This window comes from Delphinapterus leucas, chromosome 11 (genome assembly GCF_059928025.1).
Source record: "Delphinapterus leucas isolate spDelLeu-1000000601 "Yukka" chromosome 11, BTC_Dleu_Yukka2, whole genome shotgun sequence".
Taxonomy (NCBI): Eukaryota; Metazoa; Chordata; class Mammalia; order Artiodactyla; family Monodontidae; genus Delphinapterus; species Delphinapterus leucas.
This window is the reverse complement of record NC_143139.1, coordinates 61,364,196-61,380,033: the sequence shown is the minus strand read 5'-3', so window position 1 is coordinate 61,380,033 and position 15,838 is coordinate 61,364,196. Positions and strand designations below refer to the sequence as shown.

At 44.3% G+C, this 15,838-nt stretch overlaps 1 protein-coding gene across 1 annotated transcript in view; it reads left to right on the top strand.

Annotated features, from left to right (window-relative positions):
- The first annotated feature begins 5,168 nt into the window (after positions 1-5,168).
- Positions 5,169-15,838, top strand: part of E2F7 (E2F transcription factor 7) — a 32,892-nt gene continuing 22,222 nt past the window's right edge. Inside the window, exons 1-4 of the mRNA XM_022559914.3 lie at positions 5,169-5,435; positions 6,111-6,194; positions 13,732-14,007; positions 15,134-15,302. Coding sequence (XP_022415622.2) covers positions 6,111-6,194; positions 13,732-14,007; positions 15,134-15,302 — 529 coding nt within the window. The 5' untranslated portion in view covers positions 5,169-5,435. The remainder of the gene's footprint in view (positions 5,436-6,110; positions 6,195-13,731; positions 14,008-15,133; positions 15,303-15,838) is intronic.

Below are 15,838 nucleotides of genomic sequence, written 5' to 3'. Positions count from 1 at the left end.
ATAAAAAGTTACCTGCAGCCATTTAATTCTAACCTTAGAAAAATAGAGATGATAAATGTCAGTCTTCGGCCTGATGTTTTTTAACATTCTCATTATTAATGTATGTATGTACATAATGTAATATGATTAGTAGAGATGTGTCCAGTTTCACCAAATATGGAAATTAAAAAGTGACTTCAGCAAACATCTTACACATCCACACTACGTGATTAGGCGCCAGCAGCAAATAGTTTTAAGAGGATATCCTAAGTGTCCAATAAACACTTAGAATGACAGAAATGGAAGGTTCTTCAAAGGTCCTCCAAATCACACAAACCATTTTAAAGAAAAAAACTGAGGCCTAGGCAGGCAATACCTTATGTTCCACGGCCAACCTTGATCTAGAACCTATGTCTCTCCACTACTCAAAGTGAATTCCTTCCCTTCTAGATAAGGCTCTGGAGATTAACGGGACGCCTGTCCCCCATTTTATCCAGAATCTCGGTTCCAGGGCAGTGGTCAATCTCCATTTTTACCCTCCAAACATTGTGGTCTCTCCAAACAACCACGCCCAAACCTGCAGCATAAATGTAGCATCATGTAAAGGGGTGTCCCACTATACACTCTCCGTTATCACATTATTTCCGGAAACACCTAACCCAGCTCAAAATCCATCCTATCTGTTGTGGTCTGAAATGTTACAGCACAACCCACTCCCTGCATCCTTGCCTATAACATGCACACATAAGTACACACATGCAAACATGCACACAAAATATGCTATCTTTTCATTAAGTGAGGGCGCAAATCACACAATCATTAAGGAAACTGACCTTGCTCAACAGTGCCCAGGATGACAAGGAGTCTGTAAAGATAAAGAATGAATTCCCTCTGTTCCCTCTGGGACACATAACCACAGCTTAAGCAGCTCTCTTTGAACAGCTGGACATCTGGATGTCATTTGAGATGGGAGCCATAACTGCCCTTTGGTATTAATATCTTTTTTTTTTAATTGTTGCTAAGGCCATGAGGAGGAACCAATCATGAACTCATTCTCCTTCTGACATTGCTTATGGTCAGCCAAGAATAAATTTTCTGCCTTCTCTGACCCTGCAAACAGTTAGAGAAGCAAATATATCACATTCTCAGACCCAGGAATAGCTGAAGACAAAGGCCATTTTAAATGGCAGCCCTCAGTTTAAGAAGAACTGTTAAACCGATCCACTCAGAGACCTCAGAACTGCCAGGATGTGAAGTCAAGGTCCTTCTGTTACCCATGTGGTGAAAAATCAGTTTCTAATTCCCTTCTGTGACTGAACTCTTGCGAACAGATGTTACACCAAGATGACTGTGCTTGCAGTGTAGAAAGAAAGGAAAATATCAGAGGAAGCTGATACATTAACTGGACAACTCAGGCTAAATGACATGGATCGTATTTCACTACATTTATTCTTTCTGTAAAGTGTGATAAATCTTGAGATTCAGAACCCCAAAAGGGCAAAAGACTATGTCCAAGTTTGAGAAGGCATGCAGTACGTCTTGTATACAGAGGAATGTCAGTCATCATCTGTGTATATTCTGATCACAGCCCTTGCTGTTCATTCTTCTGTTAACCTCCACCTGCCCATCAGATTTCTCATTTACAACCTCATCTCCTTCCGAAAACCAGTGATGACATGGCCATAAACCAGGAAGACCCAGCCCTTTGGAACCTCTGCACCTATTCCAGAGAGCAATACACCTGCCCAACTCTTCCTGTCCTCACTGATGGGACCTGAGGATCCATTGCTGAAACCACTGAGTCAGAGGCATCCAAAGGAGTCGATGAATAACCATTCAATTAGCATGTGCAAAGGAACAAGACACTAGGAATTGAAAAAAACTCAATACCCAAGTCCAATTCCAGATCAAGTCCATTAGAAATCTCTGAGTGTGCAGTTCAGGTATAGGAATTTTTAAAAAATCTCTCCAGGTGATTTTAAAGCACGGACAGGATTGAGAACCACGGGCTTAGCACAATACAGAACCCTGGGGACTGTGGCCACGTAGGTAATATTATACTGTTCCAAAGTCAATGATCTTTCAGGCAAAGATTATCGAGGTAGAACTGTAAAATACTTCAAATAGCATGAAACGTGGTGTGGCAATTTTAAAATATGGCCCCAAATTCTTTGTCACTTCTCCCATTGAGAAGTAGGGTATGTGTCCTCACCTCTTAAATATGAATGGATCTTTGACTGCTTTGTTTTAAAAAGTACAGCAGAATTGATGCTATCTTAGTTCTGCGGTTACATCACAAAAGTGCACAAAGTAAAATTTCCACTTTGTGGGCTAGGAGACTCTTTTTGGAGCCCTGAGCCACCATGTATGTCCAACCAACTTGAATCACCACGCTGTGAGGAAAATCAAGTCGCATGGAGAAGGCACATTTTCTCGATGTCCGAGCTGAGCTCCCAGCCACCATCAGCTTCAACTGAGAAACTGACAGATTATTTACAAATTCTGGGACTTGAAAACATCAGTATAAATAAGTGGTACAATATAAATGGAGTACTGTCTCTGAATTTGCCCAACAAACATGCATTTTCTACTTTTTGTTTTCTTTTTTTTTTTTTTGCGGTATGCAGGCCTCTCACTGTTGTGGCCTCTCCCGTTGCGGAGCACAGGCTCCGGACGCACAGGCTCAGTGGCCATGGCTCACAGGCCTAGCCGCTCCGCAGCATGCGGGATCCTCCTGGACCGGGGCACGAACCCGTGTCCCCTACATCGGCAGGCAGACTCTCAACCACTGCGCCACCAGGGAAGCCCACATTTTCTAGTTTTCCTCCAAATCTAAGATCACTCTTGCTTTAAGCAATCAATGAAATTACAAGTGTTTGAGGCTCCATATTGTTTTTCGTGTTTTGAATAGATAGAGGCTACATTTTAATTGAAATAGATGGAAAAAATACTCTGAAAATGCTAGGAAAAGGTCTGTAACATAAAACTGCCTAACTTCAAAGAAACAACCAATATTATTTTGAAATATTAGAGAAATGAATGGACTTTAATCATTGAAATGGTGATCTAGAAGGCTGAATGGAGGTCCCCAAAAAAGGCACATCCATGTCCTAATCCCTGGAACCGGTGAATGCTACCTTATTCGGAAAGGTCTTTACAGATGTAATTAAGGCTCTTGAGATGAGATCATTCTAGGTTGTATAGATGGGACCTAGATCCAATGACAGGTATCCTTTCAAGTGGCACAGAGGAGAGCTTTAAGACCCACCAAGAGGAGGCAATGTGACCACCAAGGCAGAGATCTGAGTGAGACAGCCATACATTCGTCAGGACTGCTTACAGCCACCAGAAGCTGGAAGAGACGAGGAAAAGATTCTCTTCCAGCGCACCAGAGGGAGTGTGGCCCCGCCAACATCTTGATTTCAGACTTCTGGTCTCCATAATTGTGAGAGAATAAATTTCTGGCTTACCAACCAGTCTGTGGTAATTAGTTACAATAGCCACAGGAAATCAATACAGTTGGGAAAAAAAAATCTTCATCTAATTTTCTGCTTCTACACAAGTGCAAAATTTAATAAATTGCAATTTTATTCTTTATAGTTGTCTCCTTATGCTTCTACTTACAAGACAGATTTCAGCTTAAAATATCATTTCTATTATAAAAGTGTCAACTTTTTATAACTATTGTTATTTTTCTTTAAGTTTAATATTTCCCATGCTGTTTTGGGGGGGCTTTTTAATGTACGATCTAGCAGTGATTTTTAGGCTGTATTTATCAGCAACCTAAATAGAGTACAAAGTGAAGCACTTGACTGAACATTCTGAATTCTGCAGAAAGTTTGTTTAAGTACGTTTATATGTTTAATATATAAATTCGGGAGGTAAGGGGTGGAAAGTGAAGCACTTGGTACAGAAAAGATAATAAGGAGAATGATATCCTTGCTAGAAAGGATACAGTTTGTAGGGAAATGTCTGCAGACATGCTTTAAAGAAGGCTGGCAAATTCCAATAGTGGAACATCCTACAAAAGAACTTACCAGTCAGTACTCCTCAACATTGTCGAGGTCATCAAAAATGAGGAAAGTATGAGAAATTGTCACAGCCAAGAGGAGCCTATGGAGACATGAAGACTAAATGTAATGCTGTATCCTGGAACAGAAAAAAGGACATTGGATAAAAATTACGGAAATCTGAATAATGACTTTCGTTAAGAATAATATAGCAATATCGGTTCATTTAACAAACGCACTACACAGTAAAGATGTTCATGAATAGGTGAAACTGGGTGCCAGATATGCGGGGGCTCCCTGTGCTATCGTCTCAATTTTTCTGTAAATTTAAAGCTGTTCTTAACGTCTATTAAAACACACACACACACACACACACACACACACACACACACACGGCTGTCTCTATCAACATTCCTATTTTAAGTAAGAAACTAAGGTTGAGGGAAGTGAAACATTTCATACAAATCAGCAATGTTGAGGAAATTTTCTCGACTTTCCCAGAATGCTAGTCCATACTGCAGAGAGTTATTTAATAAGGCTAATTATTGGCGATGTTCTGAAAAGGTAACAACACCAATAAACTTTTCTGGACTTGCAAAGAAAAAACAGCTGGTTCTGCTGGCAGTCGAGTTTCCACAGCTAACTGGTGTGCCATCTGCTCGCAGCATAGAGTGGTAACCATGGTTCACGTGTCACACCAGCGTTCGTGTTAAGAAGTTTGCCCCAACAAGCCTGGACAACTTCGCTTCCGCGCAGGTTGCTGGGGGGAGGGGTGGCGGCGGCAGCATCCAGAGCGTGTATATCGTTTTTCCAAACTCCATCTGCTCTCCTCTCCTCAGGCTGTGCCCGCGGTCTCCCCGCGCCGCAAGCCGCTGGACCGGCGGGTCTTTTACGCATAACAAAAGAGTCCTCCTCCTCCTCCTCCCGCCGCCCCGCGCCGCCCCCACCTTGGCTTCCCGCGGCCGCCCGGGCCCGCGTCCCCGGCAAGAATTGGCTCCCGGGCCCGAGGTTTCCAGGTACCCGGAAGGGGGAGGGGGCGAGGCGGCAACCATTGGGCGGGTGAGGTCGAAACGCGCGCCCAGGAGCGCCAAGACTCCGAGGGGCGGCGAGCCCGGGCCGTGCCGCCGCGCGATTGGCCGGCGCAGCCTCGCCGGCCGCCGCTGATTGGTGGATTCTCAAATTCGGTCTCAAGGCGCCAGAGGAGGTGTTTTAGCGGGGACTGCGATCCGGGGCTGGAGTCGCGCTCGGCGTGTCGGAGCGCTGGCGCTTCCCGGACGCCGCGGGGTCCCCGCTAGCGCAGGGCACTCGGAGCGGGGAACTGCGCGCCTCGCTTTCCCCGCCCGATGTCGCCGCCCGGCTGCTGATCGACTCGCCCAGCTGATCCCGCGCTGCTGTGGGGTCGTGGAGGTCCCGGTAGAGGCAGGAAGGCTCCTTCGCAAAGGGGGAGTAAGTAGCGTGCGGCCCCGGCGCCGGCGGGGAGGCGGGAATTGGGGCGAAAGGGGACCCTCCCGCCCCGGCTGCCAGCCTGCCACCCTTCCCCTCCCCGGCTGCCGCAGGACCAGGCGTGCGAGGGGTGTCTGGGCTCCAGCTCTCCCTCCGGCCGGGCAGTAGGGAACTTGCCCTTCCTCACGATCTGGGGTTTTCATTGGAAAAGTTTATATTTGGGGTCTGCTCGGAGGCCTGGGAAAGGGCTGCGCTGAGCGCTGAGTGGGTTTGGTCTAGCGATCAGGTTTCCTTCCCCCCTGATTCAAAACCCCTCAAAGCCGAATTCCTCCCCGTTCTTTGCGCCAAAATTAACTGACCTAGGAGACCCTGTGCTTTCTGACAGATTTGCCCTACACTCTCCTGACTTGAAACTTAATTTTGTCCTGTTGCTTTTCATTAAAAAGTATTATTTTTATCTGGGGTTTTTTCTTCCCAATTTCAGTAATTACTAAGCACACTTAAGTGTTTGTGCTCGTTCGTGTGCGTTTCGGAGAGTTGGAGTGGCCACAATCCTGAAAATTCCCAGGATGAGTTTAGGGAGCGGAAGTTCATGTTCATGAGCAAGTAATAGATATTTTTGTTGAAGGAAAGAATATCCAATTTAAAGTCATTTTCTAATGTAACTGTGCATTACAGATGGAGGTAAATTGTTTAACACTAAAAGACCTGATCAACCCCAGACTAGATTTTGCAATTGAAGATGGGGAAAATGCCCAAAAGGTAAGTGAACTTAAATACCTTAAGTTCTATCATATTGACGATGGTGATGTCTAATGCAATTCAGGATTCCAAAATGCCACTTGTATTTGTCTTAAAAACATAATAATCTTGATGAACATTTTAGGACTATGCTTTTCTTTTTTTTTCTTTTTTTTTAATGGAGGAGGCATCCAACCATTATTGTTGAATTTCTCAGTCATTGTGCAGTGGTTAGATGTAATGTTGAAACTGACTTATATGAATCAAAGATATGCTAGACACTGCAATCAAAGGTTTGTAATAACTGTAGTTATCAAGAGTAGAATTAGCTAATGCTGGGCAGGAATATTAAGCCTCAGTTCCCAGGAAAATAGACTTTTTCACTCTAAATGCTAGATTATTAAAGTGCCGTGAAATGTTCTTCATCCTGATGGACCAGCTCCTAGAGGTGGTTCCATTCTCCCAAGAACATGACCAGTGTCTCCCATATAGGGAGATAAAGTGACTTAGCTCACCAAGGACTCTTTGAATATTTTACAGTGTTACTTCTGGTTTTGCACTGAGCTTTCCCTTGTGGTTTTTGCATGCCTTGTGATTTGTAAGACAATAGTAGCGTCTTCAAGAAACGTTACAAAGTGAACCGGCCATAGCAATCTCTAAACAGGACCCATGTCAGCACAATGCCCTCACCAGCCGGTGCCCTACCGAAAAGGTGTAATAGCTTGTTAGTAGCGAACATCTAAGCATTTTTGGGCAGAGGCAAGTAGATATGACAAACCTGGGTTTACAAAGTTTAAATATCAGTCTGAGCATAGCAACTTCCATAGGCATTGAACTTCTCTGGTTCCTGGGCTTAATTTTAGGCTTAGCACCCACAATGAAATTGCCTGGTTGCAAAGCACCTGTTACATGGGCCTTTGAAGAATACTTGACAACCGTTAATTTTGGGTAGGTGTGAAACTGTATGCTTTTTCATGTAGGGGTTTTTTTCCCTCCACCATTTGATTTATTTTTGTTAGGAAAAGAAGTATACCAAAACATTATTCTTTTAAAGAGCATTTTTAAAGAATTCGCTATGCCATCTGAGAGTGGCAATGCCCAGACTTTAAAGTATATATTCAGAGTTTTGGCTTTGGGAGTTTCAGAGCAAAACTTTTTGTTTTCCTTTGTAATTTGGATGGGACAGCCTTGAAAGAATGTGTATACTTTTATATAAAGTCAAAGTGTCCACCTCTTTCCTTCTGGGTCAATGACTTTTTATCGTGCCTTCAACAAGGTTACTTCTCCTCCTCTAGTTAGCCCAGTAAAGTGCTGTGCCAAGCTGAGCTTTCATATTTTAGTGGATGTAGAGAAAACCTCAAATGACGCCATAGAGGTTTGGGAAAGTGGTTAAAATGTTTGAAATAGAATACACGAGCAGGGCTTATTTCACCTGTCAAAGAGATGGCAAAGGAAGAGAACAGAGCGCTCCTGCGAAATGCTAGGCTGGGCTTTTGTCTCTCTTTTCACATTGCTGTGAAGTAAAGGAAGGAGGATTTCTAGGGCTGCCGAGAACGTGGGATTTGGAGTCAGAGAGATCTGGGTTTGATTTCCTGCTTTACCATTTGTTAGCTTCATAACCTCAAATAAATATATTTATTCAGTGTTTCAACAAATATTTATGTTTCAGGGGCTGGGGGTACAGCGGTTTAATAAGTCTCCTAGCTTCCCTAAGCCTATTTTTTTCTTCCATAAATTGAAATTAATAAGTAGCCTCTCCTCTTTGGGTGTCTGTAAAGCACCCAGCAACCCATACTGTTCACACCTTACTCTTTTTTTTTTTTTTTTTTTTTTTTTGCGGTACGTGGGCCTCTCACTGTTGTGGCCTCTCCCGTTGCGGAGCACAGGCTCCGGACGCGCAGGGTCAGCGGCCATGGCTCACGGGCCCAGCCGCTCCGCGTCATGTGGGATCTTCCCGGACCGGGGCACGAACCCGTGTCCCCTGCATCGGCAGGTGGACTCTCAACCACTGCGCCACCAGGGAAGCCCCACACCTTACTCATTTGAACTGACAGCCCAAAGATGAATATGATGCAGGCCTGGCCCTCGGTTACCTGAGACACTTTCAGGGACTGAGAGGTAAAACTAACCAACTAGACTGTGATTTGGTAAGAGCTATAGGAGTGGGAACCAAGTGCCCCAGCAGAACAGAAGATTAAGAAAGAAATTCATGGGGAGTCTAGGGAAAGTTGGAAAGCTTCACAGAGGTAATATCTGGGCTGAGGACTTCAACTATAAGGAAACAAGAAGGAGTAAGACGGTCATTATAGGCAGAATCTATATGAGTATATGTGCTGTGGACATTCAAGAAATGTTCAAAGTTTCCAGAGTGGCAAGAAGCTAGTGGTACTTCTTGAAACCCTCTGGTGGGTGCCTGGAACAGTATCCTACCAGTCAGTCGGCATTTAGAGGACTTATCTTTCTTGACTGTCTGATCTTCATTGCTCAAGGCCTACAGGTAGGCATGCATCTTCTTACCACTCACGGAGAAACTTTTCTTTAAAACATAGAGGAGTTTTCAACGCCATTACCCAATCTTACTGTGCCCAAGTTGTGAGATTATAAGCAAGACTCTCCTCTTCAGTTGTCTACAGTGCATTTAGGAATGACAAAAGTAGAAAAAGGATGGTTTGGGATGAAGCGGTGGACAACAAGGATTGAGCTGTTGGGAGGGCTTTGTGAAGGAGATAACACTTGAGCTAGGGCTTGAAGGGATGAGTGCTAAGACTTAGGCAAGTAGAGAGGAAGGAAACTAGTAAAGAAGTAAATCAGCATGGTAAATTTGGGGACACGCCTAGACTTAGCGGGCATGGGTTTTCTTTGAAGGTCATTCATCTTTTGGGAGTGGTTAAAAAAGAAGGTGAGTTCAACTTGAAGCATATATTTGTACCTGTGTGATTACAGGTAAATAAATATGTACAAGAGGCAGTTGGTTGCCTGATCTGGGAATTCACAGAAAGTCCTAGCCAGATACAAACTTGGGAATTAACAACATACAGGTTGGTTTTAAAGCCTTGTACATGAGTGGGTGAGCTGCCCTGGAGAGAGCAAACAGGGAGGTGTGGAGGGCTGAGTTTCTAAGAGTGGAAAAAGAGGAGCCCGTGAAGGAGGCTGAGAAGGAACAGTCAGAAGAGAACCAAGAGAGCAAAAAGTGGTAGCTCAGAAGGACTGAGAGTTTTATAAAGCAAATAGTCAACAGTCTTAACCGTTGCAGTGAGGTCAAGTGCAATATTTTGCCATTGACTTGTCGACTGACAGATGACCGAAGTGAGAGCAGTGGATCAGAGCAGACTGGTGGTTTGAGGAAACCCCTGGGAGACAGGCAGGGGAAAGCCCTCCGTGTGGATTACTAATTCTGGAAAGTGTGCTCTGAAGGGAAGGAGAGTTGTTAGTCAATAGCTAGAAGGAGACGCCTCCTGACGTGCCTGTCATGTTTGCAATGAGTCTTAAACAGCAGGTCGGGTTTCAGTGGGCAAAGCTTAGCCCACGGCTTTAGAGTCAACGTGATGGTGTGAGCAACGGCTCAGGTGTGATAAAATTTGGGGCAGGTTTGAAGAAGAACGATGGACTGTTTGGACAAAATGTGGGACGTGCGTGAGATGGGACCGGAAAAGAGGTTGGCAAAATGTCACCAAGGGCCTTGAACAGGCTGACGTCTATGTACTATTTGAGGCACCATGATTAAAGCTGTATCTGAGACAGAAGCAAGACTAGAACCAAGATCTTCTAATTACCAGGTCCTTTCCATGTCAGCTTACAGCTCAGTCATAATGCTGGTATAATAAATAATAATGATGATGGTGGTGATGAACGTTTGCACAGCACTTCACAGACTACAAACTGCTTTCGCTCTCATTATCTGATCTAATCCTCACAGCAGCTGCATGGCAGGTAAGCCAAGGTGCATCACCTCCATTTGCACATGAGAACTGGAGAACCCGTTTCCTGGGGACTCTCTCCAGGTCCCCTCTAACTGAAGAGGTGGTTTCCAGGGTGTTGCAGCTTGACTTCCCGGCAAGCAGATCTGACGTGGAGATTAGTATGCAGGTGGTTTATTAGGGAGCGTCCTGGGGATGGGAGCCCATTTAAGGGAAGGGAAGGCAGCAGAATTAGACAGCGGGAGAAGCAGAGCTGCAGAACAGTCTCAGTGGAAGTTGGGTTTACCCCATAGGGAGTCCTGGGACGACCCCTCGGAGGAGTCCTGAGTCGGGGTAAGGGGACCAAGCTGTTACAGGTCAGTGCTGCCTCTCCCAGCCACTGAGGACAGTACCGGCCTCTCGGGAAGGCGTGTGATCCCGGATGAGTCAGCCCTCTTCAGCCAAAGCGTGAAGAAGCTTACTATTGGCATTACTCCAGCAGCTGGGGAAATGAGTCATTCATTCCAGAAGTGAGCCAGGTGCATCCCAGTGTCCACCACATGGCTGGGTAGCCTTGCTGGAAAGCCTTGGAGATATATAATTTGGTCTGAACCCCTTATTTCAAAGATCTGGAAACTTGGGCCCAGACAAAACGAACAATTTGTGCAGTATCAGAAAGATATAGAGTGGAGTCAAAAACCGCTCTATTTCTGAATTCTCATTCCAATCCCCTTTCCTTTGCCTTCTACAGTGTCAGGATTGCAGGACAGACAGACGGATGGATCAGGATGTGATTAGATTGCAGCTGACTTTCTGCCCACCTGAAACCTCAGAAAACAATTTGCTTGGCATTTTTTTCTGTTGAGTAGAGGTGTGATAACGATCGTAACCTACCATGTGACGTAACTCCCCTCCTACTTTAAGTATTACTTAAACTGTAGTGAAAATATGTCAAAGTGCTGGAGGAAATAATTCATCTGAATTGCTCCTTGGTAGGGAAAAAGTAGGAGCTCAGTGTTCCTGGGAGGACAGGTACCATGAGGGCCGTGGAGAAGAAGGATGAATCTCTGCACCTCAACAAGCCTAGGACACGCCCTCCACCGTTGGGATACCTTTTGAAATAACTAGATAATCAAGGTCCTGTGTTCCTTGAGCACATGCGAAGGGGAAGGCATTGTGCCAAAAACTGTGAGGAATGGGACGTGTGGAACTAGCTCCCTGACCTCCAGAAGTGCACAGTCTCGTCAATGAGACAAGACACATGCCCAGGGAGTTAAATAGCAGTACAGTGTGCTATGTTATATTAGCTCTGAGGGCCAGGATGGATGGTAATAAAGAACAGGAAATGGAGCGGGGGGAGAGAGAATAGCTAAGTTTTATTGAGTGTTCACTATATGCCTGGAACTATTCTCATAACTCTGGAGATCAGTGTTTTTATGAACTTCATTTTCAGTTGAGAGAATTAAAGTGAGAAGGGAATTGCCTGCTCTCACCCTGCTGATAAGTAGCAGAGGCCGGTAAGCTGGCCCTACCAGCCCACACGCAGAACTGCTTCCCATGCTGCCTCTCCATAGAGGCTAGTGGGGACCTGTGGCCTGCTGGACACCTTTTGTTGGAGCTGCGAAAAAGATAACTTCCTCCCAATTCACACCCAGGACAAGCTTACTTCTAGATGCAGAATTTTGGAAACTTCTGCTGTCAGCTATTTCTTGCCTTACCAATGACTTTTATACTGAATGAGGTTGTATGTGACCTTGGGCAAGGCACCCTCTGTGTGCCTCAGTTTCTTCATCTGCAGGCTAGAAAAATACTACTACCTCGGTTACAGGATTGGATGAGGAGTTAATAGGTGTAAAGTGCATGAAACAGGTATCATGTGTAGCACATAATATGCACTCAGGACTTTCCCTTGAGAGTTCCCTTGTAGAAGACTTCATCAGAATTGTATACTAGTAGGGATTTGTTCAGAGATGTGAATAGATGCACTGCCTCAGGCTGGATGCTTACTGCGGCAGTGGCGTGAGAAATCGTCACCCCCATCTCCACCCCTTTCCTGCTATGCTACCCTAGGACAGAACCTCACCATGGCTAGCTGCAGCTTCTGCTGATCCAGAAAACAAGAGTTGGCCTGCTACCGCAAACTCCAGTTTCTCCCAAACAATTTTTTTAAATTTATTTATTTTATTCATTTATTTTTGGCTGCGTTGGGTCTTCGTTGCTGCGCGCGGGCTTTCTCTAGTTGCGGCGAGCGGGGGCTACTCTTCCTTGTGGTGTGCGGGCTTCCCATTTCAGTGGCTTCTCTTGTTGTGGAGCACAGGCTCTAGGCGCGCAGGCTCTAGAGCGAAGGCTCAGTAATTGTGGTGCACGGGCTTAGTTGCTCCGCAGCATGTGGGATCTTCCCGGACCAGGGCTCGAACCTGTGTCCCCTGCATTGGCAGGCAGATTCTTAACCACTGCGCCACCAGGGAAGTCCATCCCAAACAATTCTTTTTCCTTCTTCATATGTTGCTCGTTTATAGGAAAACACTTTTTTTTAAACCACTGTTCAGCCAAAATCCAAGCATGCAATAATCTATAGAGTGATATTGTGTGCAGGAAAGGGAGTGACAAATATGTAATTCATCCACCTTCCTAATTACGTAAAGGCACTATTACCTGGAGGTGAGTTCAACTATGGGAAGAGCAGAATCTTTCTGGGTTTGAATGGCAAAAAGTTATTTTAGGGGAAAGAAATTTGTTTCGGTAATTTAGTAATTCCAAACGCGAGTTGTGTGTACTTAGTCCTTTTTCTTAATGGATTAATGAACCCATCATTAATCTTTTCTTTTAATTATCTAAGATAATCTACTCAAAGAGTCTGGGGGAAGGTGCTAGGCCACAAACTATTACCAAGCTGCAACACATTACGAACAGAACTTGAGAGTTCAGCACTTAGAAACCTCTACAGTCATTCAGTCGATCTGGCCCCTGTGACATCTAAACCTGTGCTCAGTGGTCTCTTCTTGTCGAACAAGCTGTAGGTCAAGTTGAGTGGCAAACTCAAGAGAGTCACATGTGATGGGAGTTGCATGAGTCCTATGAAGTAAGACCATGTATCAGTCTCTGGGAGTTTTCAGTCTGTGAAAAACCCTGGTCCTTAACCAGGGGTAGTTTGAGAAGCACTGCTCTGGGGGAGTGACATTAGATAGCTGGGTGGTTTGAAACGTGGCATTTTGTTGGATGCCCTTCCATTATTCTGTCCTGGTAATTGCTCTATTAGCCCTGGTGAACATTGAACAAAAGCATAATTGCTCTTCACTAGTGCAAACTCGTAAGTAGTGTTTAAAAAAATATGTCACTTAGAAGCAATATGGGCTCAACCCACATTTGCTCTTATTATCATCCCCGCCTATTCCAAGCATCCACCAGCGACGCATAACACTCATGACTTCTTTCACAGAGGTGCCGTGAAAAACATGCTTAAAGGGAGTAGCAGCCACTCGTCGGTTCCCATGGATCCTTCTGTTTATTTTCATTAGTCCTACCTATCCTGATACTTTTCAGCCCTGAACGTATAGGTCTGTTTGTATTTTCATGACTTAGTGAATAATGGGAATAAAGTGTACTGTTAGCTGATACCTGCCCTTTCTCATTTTCGCTAAAAGGTCTCTTTTTTAAAATAGGAAAATATATTTGTTGATCGCTCAAGGATGGCCCCAAAGACGCCAATAAAAAATGAACCAATTGACTTATCGAAACAAAAAATCTTCACTCCAGAAAGAAATCCCATCACTCCTGTTAAGCTTGTCGACAGACAGCAAGCAGAACCATGGACACCCACCGCTAACCTGAAGATGCTCATTAGTGCTGCCAGCCCAGACATAAGAGACCGAGAGAAGAAAAAAGGACTGTTCAGGCCCATTGAGAACAAGGATGATGCATTTACAGACTGTCTGCAGGTAAACAGGCTGTGCTCCTAAGACCTTTCATAGAATTTTAAAATGTTTACCTGATTATTAAAAAGTCACAGAATTCTCAGTTTTTCGGTTACTATTGAGTCAAAAGCAGTACTCCACTTAATCTTTTTATTTATTTACAGCTGAAGTGGAACTCTTATTCTATATCTCATTTTTCATAATGAATGCTTTCTTTTCTTCTGTATGATACTGTCTTCACCAGTACACATTTTTAAATGATAATTTTTTTAAGCAATGATATTTAATAATTTTGATTTAATGAAGAAATTTGGATTTTTTTTAATGCTGCCATGAATTATAATTTTTGCTTTGATTTTAAGGGTAATATTAATCTAAATGTTTTTGACTTGGGGACTTTTATCATTCTCACGTATGTTCAGTTCGTTGGTTTGGGGCTTTAAAGTTAAATCATCTTTAAATTACCTGTCCTGTAGGGAACCAGAGCTACTGAATAAGCAGCATATCTATACTTTAAAAAAAAAGTTTTTCTTAGGGCTTGAACTGAGCCTTTTTCAAATGTGAGTTGATAAGACAAGGACACTAGTTTAATGTACTTACAATAAGAAAGAATAAGGAAGAATAAGATTTAGCTCCCCCGTTCAGTTCCATCAACCCTTGGTAAATTGTGAAAAATAAAGAGTTTGGTGACACACTGCAGGCAAGTACATCTCAAACTTTCACGTTAATAGGAATTACACAGGATCTTAGGAAGAGACAGATTCTGATACATCAGGTCTGAGGTGAGGCCTGAGGTTTTACACCTCTTAACATGCTCCTGGTGACGCTGATCTCAGTCTAACAAGCACGCTAGTAGCAAGGGTGTAGCAACCTATAAATCAAGGCTGTAGCAACCTATAAATGACTGCATTGTTCATTTTTTATTTTAAACAGTAGACTCAGCCTCAAATCACAAAGGAGGAAAAGTTCAGTTCAGAGAAAGCAATAGGTAAAATGTTAAGAAAATTAGATTAGGAAATGCATTTTAACCAGAATCTAGGATGGTATGGATTTAGATGTTCCCCTCCACTCGCCAATACCACCCATTGCAATTTCTCTGTTAAGATGTTAACTGTGACATTTCCCCCCTCCCTCTGTCTGCCCTCTGTAGCTTGATGTTGTTGGGGACAGTGCTGTGGACGAATTTGAAAAGCAAAGGCCAAGCAGAAAACAGAAAAGTTTAGGACTCCTGTGCCAGAAGTTTCTAGCTCGCTATCCAAGTTATCCACTGTCAACTGAGAAAACTACCATCTCCCTAGATGAAGTTGCTGTCAGTCTCGGTATGTATCGTGGGATCACCTGGAGGCCTGTCTCCAGTTACGGTGAGAAGTTGATTCCTCGGCAAGCCAAAGGGGCTTCAGAGCACCTCCTTTACTAAGTAAAGAGCTGACCCTCAAAAGAGTGAGGACAGGGGCTTCCCTGGTGGCGCAGTGGTTGAGAGTCTGCCTGCCGATGCAGGGGGCATGGGTTCGTGCCCCGGTCCGGGAAGATCCCACATGCCACGGAGCGGCTGGGCCCGTGAGCCATGGCCGCTGAGCCTGCGCGTCCGGAGCCTGTGTTCCGCAACGGGAGAGGCCACAGCAGTGAGAGGCCTGCGTACCGCAAAAAAAAAAAAAAAAAAAGAGTGAGGACAGAGGAGCAGGTAGAGCTTTTCTTCTGTCATCATCATTATGCATAGAATTCCAGGGAGCCTTTTAGGCCTGAGGGTCAAACAAATATTTGGTTTTTTTAAGCTTAAAAAATATGTTTACAGAAGACTCACATTACAAATTAATATCTAATATCTTAATCCCATGTTATTTCAGATAGACTCAAA